Genomic DNA, 8,556 nt, shown 5'->3' with positions numbered 1-8,556 from the left:
TATGGAAGAATCAGCTCCTGGAAGTCTGTGGAAAGATGTAAAATTTATTATGTATGTGGATTAGATGAGTTTAATTCACCAGGGTGGAAGAGAAAAAGATAGTGGTATTTACAGAAAGATGTTCTAGACAGAATTACCTTTCCTGCTGACAGGGTATCTTTGTGTAGTTAGCCCCCTAATTGCAGATAATGGTGCTTAAAAATCTCAGTCCGAAGATAACTTACAGGGAAATTGTAGAAGGTGTCTTAACAACCCCATCCAGAAATTAACTTCCAAGGTTACTCTCCTCTGCTCTCAAATTCATATAAATGATCTCATTCCATCATCCCAGATGCTGTACAGTGATTCCAAAATAAACAAAAAGCTCCAGAAATGGACTTGTAGGGAAGATGGGGAGGAGGCAGGGTAAGAAAGGAATAAGAAGAGTGGGGAGTGGGAATAATCAGAATACATCATATTCTGATGTATAAATACATGACATATAAAACTGTCCAAAACAAATTCAATTAATGCAGAGTTATGTCTTTAATATCACATTAGCAACCAAGTTCTAGGACTAAGGTAAATGAGGATCAAAACCTACAGTATTTATTACAAAATGACAACAGCAAAGGATAGACCTCACAATTTTAAGTTTAAAGTGTGAACACTACTGAATTGTAAGCTTAATGAATTACACTAAGTTTTTCTTAGTTGGCAGCATGAATACTTGCTCTCTCTTCTGGCAAATTATGAGGATGTGTGATTGTACATTGGATTATCCGGTGTCTTGTAAGTAGAAACATTGAGAATAACACAGTGACTGAAGGCTCCATAGCCACATCTTGTATGAGAGCAGAGCTGTGTCTACTCTATCTCTTCATTCTCTATTAAACACATAATATATATATATATATATATATATATATATATATATACATCTCATATGCACATATATGAACAGAGAGAGAGAGACTCATTTCTAAACCTCACTAATCACATTGTGTTACATTTGTAAAGGGCATTTGTCACATACATCTCAAAAATTAAACTAAGGGTGTGGAGTTCAAGAAGGCAACCTCAAATGCACTTTTTTTGGTCAATTGTATGGAAGGGACAGGATGCACAAAGATCACACTGCAAACAATAAAGTCACAGATATTTAAAAAGGTATGCAGTTTTCCTGCTGTTAACAAAGAAAGATTGCATCCAATTTCATAGGTTCATCTCTGAACATAAGAATGTATCATCCTACCTGAACTTCCTTTAACTCTTCATTCATGATTATTGAGTCCTGAGGGACAACAAAGAGTGGCTACCTAAAGAAAGACCTTGGCATTCCATATGGAAAAGAAAAGCTACTGTTGCCACTACCTCAGGCTGCAAAGTCTAGTTCTGGAACCATATTTGAGTTAAAGACAAGGGGTGGGCATAGAAAGCACTCCTTTTGAGTTTTTATATTTTGAAATTTTCTGACATATTTTCATTTTTTAATACAGATAATCCTTAAATTACAGGTTAACTCAGAAAATCTATTGCTTAAAACTCTGAACTCCTTGACCCCAACATATCATGTCCCTAGTGACTAGACAACTGAGCACTCTGATAAAGGTGAAGGAGACATTTGGGCACTTACTGAGCCAATAGGAAGCCTAATGTGATGGATGGTGTTGTTGAGCACTCTTTTTTTGTGTACCTCCAGCAGAAGGAAGGAGCCTCACCATCCTTCAGTCTGTAAGTTGGAACTGATAATTCTTTCTCCTCATTTTAATCAGTTTCCAGTAGAATTCCACACATTTAAGTGTGCTTCAGCTCCCTGGCAGCAATTTCCTGTTTGGTTCCAGGAACTGCAATAATTCACAAGACAAGAGATTTTAAGTAATAGTGATCATCCTTTGGGTATCAATCCCCAGAGGAAGGAGTCTTATTGAAAAAGCTTCTCATTAACTCCTTGCTTTAATTATGTGGTGGTTGTGGTGTAGGGGGGAGTATTTCAACATCTTTTGTGAATATTCTTAAGGGCCAATACTGTTCAATAATGTTCACTTGAAATCTCAATATTTTTCTCACATACTTAACCTGTCACTAAAGATTTTCCAAGCTGATAATTCTGAAATTCTATTTGTCACATAGTGACCTATATGGTGAGGTAGGGTTCTCTGAAGGTGGGAGAAGTGCTTTCTCAGAAAATGTTCTGTTAGCTGGGACCTGCAATGTGAATCAGCAGATGGGGTAGGGAGAGACAAGGCAATTTCCCAGCTGAGGCATTGGCATGTACACTGTGCATGATGGAAAGGAACTCAACATACTTAAAGAATTAGGTTGGGCCTGAATGTCAGAGCCTCTATGTCAGAGCATCTGTTTTCAGTTTCTTAGGAGTCTGAGTGAGTAGGTTCACAAATTTAGTCCTTCTTGAATGAAGATGATAGTCAAGTTTTTCATGGGTAACTTGGTAAGATGCAGTCTAAAGTAGTCAATCAATCATAATTTGAAAGGTATCTTTATCCACTTGTTTCATTGCTATAATAAAATTCCAGGGATTGAGTATTTAAAGGGAAGACATTTATTAAGCTCATAGATCTGGAGTTCAGGATAAGTGATTAATTTAAAAAATCACAAATGAAAATAATATCAGAAAAAATGTGTGTGTGACTAATAAACACATCTCCTTCTCAGTCCTATTCTGAAAAATCATGGGAAATGATTTTCGTTTGCAGTCTTGTTAGACATGAGGAAAGACAACAAGGTTTATAGGTAGAACCAGTTGAAGAATCTAACAACTGAAAATTAGGATTTTTCCACAATGGCTGAGCAGGCTTTCCCTTAAATGGTATGATGGGGGCAACTGCTAGGCTATCTAAGGGATAAGCTTAAGAAGGCAACATCAGGGTCAGAGCAGGCAGTGAAGTGCAGGAATGGGGGCTTCTATGACTTCTTGGAACTGCATCTGTTACCTAGGAGCTGGATCAATGATAACCAGTGTTCCATGATTGTGGAGATCTGCCAGAAGTACCTGGGTGACATGGTTATGACTATGTACAAGGCCACTGTACAAAAGGACTATGGAAAGGGGTGTGACTAGTTCTAGAAGCATAATGTGGTTTTCAGTTTTAATCAGATGATTTTGGAGAAGCAATAAACTTGGAAATACTCCCAATAGAAGTGGTCCTTGGCAAGTCATTTTGAAACAATGCATGTGGGACTCAGCCAGGAACTGCATCAATGCTGATTTGGTTAATCCCATGTTCACTACATTTGGCATGGGTTGAGGCAGGATTTTAGTTTCTCCACAATCTATCTGTTCTAGTTCAAAGATGAAATTTTGTCACTAAAAATTACATACTTAGGGAAAAGACATTCAATGGTGATCTCCAGTGAGATGCAGTACATAGACACAATGAAATAAATACATCAGATCTTAGTATTTCTCAACACTAGTCCTTTCTCTTCCAGTATCCCAATGAATGCTACCACAGCTTGAGAATGCTGCTCTACATGCCATGTTGAAACACTAGGAACTCTTCTGTGACATTCCTTCCATGGATTCTTGATAAGGAATAGCTATAGAAATATCTGGAGACTAAAGTGATTGTCATCTGAAAACTTTTAGGTACCACATGGAAGTACAGTGATGGATTTGCTTGTCTGACAATGCAAAATTCACTGAGTCAGTGGCACACTGATACTTCATGAAGAAGGCACTGGGGTACCCACCAGAGCAGCTGCTTTCCCTGAGAGATGGCCAGATAATCGACATTGAGCACATCTGTTGGAGTCAACTGAAAATCCCTAAAAGCCACCATTATAACACTGGTCCCACTTGTGGAGAGCCTGAAGGCTATCCTCCCTCAAAATAGTTTTATGCTACAGGCTAAGAAATTTCAGAGTTGAGATGACATCATCATGGAGGAATTGATATTCAAAAATGTCAAAACTAGAATGAAATCTTAAAGAGCCATGCTCTGAAAACATCAGTTGTAGTACATGTTTTAACAGCATCAGCCATGCTCTGTAAACAAAAAACAAGAAAACAAACAAACAAACAAAAACCCTGTGGTTCCTGGTTGTGACAGTGTCAAGCTGATAACACAGTATGAAGAAAGGAAGCATTGAACTTGGGCCCAGACCAAATTCAGCCATCAACAGATGGTTGCAGGGATCAGATATTAACTACTCTTACTTACTACAGGTGGAGAAATGGAGAGATTAAAATAGAGTTAGCAGTGAGGTCAGTGTACATCAAAGACCTATTCACAGCAGTTATTATCAGTTGCTTCCTGAACAATTTATTAATATTATGAGTTGTCTGGCAAGATGATAAAGTGTGTTAAGCGACCACAGAGGTCATGAAGGGCAGCTCCAGGAGGGGTAGGCAATTAGGAACAGGAGTCTCTTATTTAACTAGATATGTTTGAGGCCATAATGCTAATTCATGTGAGATTCTATATCTGTTATTTGAGGTTTCTAATACTGAAAACTCTCATATAGAAGTGGTAAAGATTTGTTTTATAGGACTGATGTGTACATATTTGGAGATGATAGTCATGAAGAGGGTATTACAGTGATGCCTTATAAATATCATGGCTTATAAACATCTCACATTCTTTTTGTGAAATAGGGAACTGAAGTGCTTGGGAGCAGGAAGGAGAGTAATCCCATTCTAAGTAAAGCAGAAGTGTGAAATGAGACTGATTTGATACTGGGAAGGGATGAATAAGGTCACAGCTGTCTCCAATTTTCAACCAGGAGATATGTGTGCACTGAACATTACAGATATAGGAAATCTATCTGTTGTTGTTTACATTGCTCCTTGGATTTCTTGCTCAGATTTCCAGCCTAGTTGCCTCTGTAGTTGGTTATGGAGTTTCTTAGGAGGGATTGTAGAGGCAGAAGAACATTGAAAGTATTATAGGCATACCACATGCCTTCAGATATTCTATCCTGTGTTTATTTATTCATTTCTTTATTTAAAAATCAGGGAATTGAAGATTTATAGTAAGAGACAAAGCTTTATAGGAAGAGAGGCTTTTTTAGATTGTGTTGTCCTTTAATACCTCTACATGTTTTGATTATTATTTTCTTTTAGAGGTTTATATTCAGGAGTAAAACATAAAACTATGATACATCTATTAAAAACAACAAACCAATCTAAAAGACAAATTGAATTTAAGTTTACAGGGAGTTTAATGTAATTTGAGGCAGATTGTTTGACCTTATGCTATCTTACTGCAGCAAAATGGTTAGGCCGTTTCTTTTTTTAGTAATAAAAGGTAATACAATAAAACAACAAATAGTACTTTGAAATTAGACAAAACATACAAACACAAGGAAAAGAGCCTGATACAAGGCACATGAAACAGAAGCCCACTACTAGTTCACACACTTAGGAATTCCAGGAAAAACACTAAAATGGAAGCCATACTACACACAAAAGACCTGGTGCAGACCCATGTAGGCCCTGTGCTTTCTGCTTTAGTCTCTGTGAGTTCATATGAGCTTTGCTTATGTTGATTTATAGGGCCTTGTTTCCTTGGTGTTGTTCATTCGCAATGGCTCTTAACAGTCTTTTTGCCTCTTGTTCTTGGGGTTCCTGAGCAATAGGGGAGGGGTTTGATGGAGACATCCTGTTTAGGGCTGAGTATTTCAAGTCTTTCACTCTCAGCATGATGTCTAGCTGTGGGTCTCTGTATTTATCCCCATTTGATGCTGGAGGAAGCTAAGAAACAAAGTTTTGAATATCGTTATTATGTCCACAATTCATTTCTGAACAGCATGCATGACACTTTGGAAAACTCTCCTCAAGGACCTCTTCACTTCCTTGTTCCTCAGTGAATAGATTAAAGAGTTCAGCATAGGTGAGACAATATTATTTAATATTTGCACCACAGCACCGAGCAGGGGGTTTGGTGTGCGCTGCAGGTAGATGATGATGACAGGCCCGTAGGCACAGAGGATGGCAGTGAGATGGGCACTGCAGGTGGAGAAGGCTTTCTGCCTGCCTTCTGCTGAACGGATTCTCAGAATGGCAATCCCAATGTGTGCATAAGAGACACAAACACTGAAGAGAAGCATCAGAGCCAGAAAGCCAACGTTAATGGAACCCACCTTCTGAGCCAGTCTGCTATCAGTGCAAGCCAGGGGTAAAAGTGCAGGAAGGTCACAGAAGAAATAGTCCACTTGATTGAATGCACAGTAGACTAATTGAAAGGTAAAAGAGGTTAGGATTGTGGCATGAAGACACCCCACGGAAAAAGCTATTGTTACCAAGCTCACACATACTCCCGGTTTCATGATGAGCATGTATCTCAGTGGGTGACAAATGGCAACGTAGCGATCATAGGCCATCACAGAATAGAGGCATCCTTCAGTAGAACCCAGAAAGTGATAGAAGAAGAGCTGGGCAGCACAGCCTTTGTAAGAGATGGCTGGGCTCTGACCAGAGAGATAAAGCAGCATCTTGGGACAGGTTACTGATGGGAACAGCATGCCAGAAATGGATAGAATTCCCAAGAAGAAATACATAGGGGTGTGAAGGGTAGATGAAGAAACTATTGCTGTAAAGATGAGCAAGTTTCCAAGCAAGGTGAAGAAGTAGATGAATAAGAACACAACAAAGAGTACAGTCTCCAGTCCTTGTGTCTGGGGTATTCCCAGTAGGATGAATTCATTGAGTATTGTGTAATTCCTCATTATCTTCAAAAGTAGTCTTGGTAGAAATAATTTTCAACTAAACACAAAAACAAGGAAATAAAGCAATTATAATAATTGCAACACTAATAAACCAATCATCATTTTTGGTAAAATCTAAAATTCATCTCATGGTCTATCATGGTTATGAAACAATATCCAACAGTATCCAAGACTGGATACATCATACAGAATAAGTGCTTGATTAATCCACATTTCTGTAAGAGTGTATGTAGCAAGGGCACATATGGTTAGGGTCTTCTTGATGAGGATCACCTGCAGAATCTGGAGGCAGTAAATGTTCTCACATTGGGAATAGGGTTAACCAAAAGAAAAAGCATCAAATAGGCTTTTCAAGGAGATTCAATGTAGAGAGAACCCATTAGCCCGCCCATTAGTTCACTACTGCAGGAAAATGTCAACCTTTCTATCCCTATGACTTGGTTCCATCTCTGCATACTTCAAAAGGGAGACTACACACAGACAAAACGACACCCACACCCACACCCACACCCACACCCACATCCACCCACCCACACCCACACTAAATATAATGAATTGTTTTAAAAGAAGATTAACTACGAAGATTAAATTTAAATGTTAGTTTTATTAGCTATTTCTAATCATTACAGATGATGTTGAAATTGAATATTAGATATTTTTCTAGAAATACTTTGGCATTAGTAAAGTATATGTATGTTTCCATATTTGGAGACACTATATTCATTACTAATTATTAATACAAAGCTAAGTAAAATTTAACATTGCCAAATAAGGGCTGCCTCAGAAAATCCTTCACAGTTCCAAACAGAAAAACAAACTACATGTCCTTAACCATCTACATAACATGAATGATGCTTAATAAAATGACCAGAAAGTACAAGTTTCTGATTATTTTTCCAAGCATTTGCAGAATTATTCAAAGCACTCATCAAACATCCCACAAATTTATCAAACATGGACTTGAGCACCACAGCTTTGTTAGAGCATAAGATTATGATTTCCTCCGATCCTGCTCCTGGCAAACACAGTTCAGCTCTGTGTTGTTTTCTATGAATCCAAGAAGGGAAGTAAGCTGCTGAGAATCAGTCAGCTTTTCTGGAGTTTTGTGGTGGTTGTCTGTCACAGTACTCTCATGCAAAGGTCCTTGTGAATCATGCAAGCACATGTGATGTTTCCATCTACAGCTTTACTTCTATGATCTGTAGTTTGGACTTATCCAAGTGTATAAAAACTGTCCAGTTATAACTATCCCAATTACTAACTTTGATTCATGGTCAATTTGTCTAATCTTTTTTTATATAGTTAACAGTTACTGATTGGTGCATTTGTCTTCTAAATATTGGAAGATTAAATCAATTCTTTCCGTCTATACAGAAGAACTTCTGATGGAATTGATTCAATTTTCCAGGAGAATGATTAGTCCTTGGGCTACAGCATTAAGCGTAGTAAATGAAGCATATATAATGAAATAAGACATATATGACACACACACAATATATGTACATATATATATATATATATATTCAATGACAACTTCATAATTGCTGATAACTGATTATCAAGTTCCTGAAGAAAAATGCATATGCTAAGTTGGTGTAAAGAATTAAGGAAAGAAAATGGAGTTCTTTGTTCAAAGGTAAAATGGGAAAGTTTTGGTTGTTGGATATTTTCTGTGACAATGTGAAACATGTAGCACAAAAATGACCCAAATTAGTACAGAATTATATACCATGATGTGTATAATCGTAGATACTGGGTTTATGTCACGTGTCTTTTTCATGGGATAACCAATGTAATATACATAATTCATCCATTCAATTGGTTGATTTCCCCATTGCCATTTTATAATGTCCATGGATGGTTCATCCTATCAAGTTCTTTCAGTCT

The 8,556-nt window shown here is 37.6% G+C and overlaps 1 protein-coding gene across 1 annotated transcript; it reads right to left on the bottom strand.

Annotated features, from left to right (window-relative positions):
• Positions 1-5,736: 5,736 nt before the first annotated feature.
• On the bottom strand, positions 5,737-6,669 carry LOC131914229 (olfactory receptor 10N1). Its single transcript, XM_059266820.1, has one exon. The coding sequence runs from the start codon at positions 6,667-6,669 to the stop codon at positions 5,737-5,739; it is 933 nt and encodes a 310-aa protein (XP_059122803.1).
• Between the last annotated feature and the right edge of the window lie 1,887 nt (positions 6,670-8,556).

Source organism: Peromyscus eremicus, chromosome 7 (assembly GCF_949786415.1).
Source record: "Peromyscus eremicus chromosome 7, PerEre_H2_v1, whole genome shotgun sequence".
Lineage (NCBI taxonomy): Eukaryota > Metazoa > Chordata > Mammalia > Rodentia > Cricetidae > Peromyscus > Peromyscus eremicus.
Note: the sequence above shows the minus strand (reverse complement) of the source record. Positions and strands in the feature narration are given on the sequence as shown.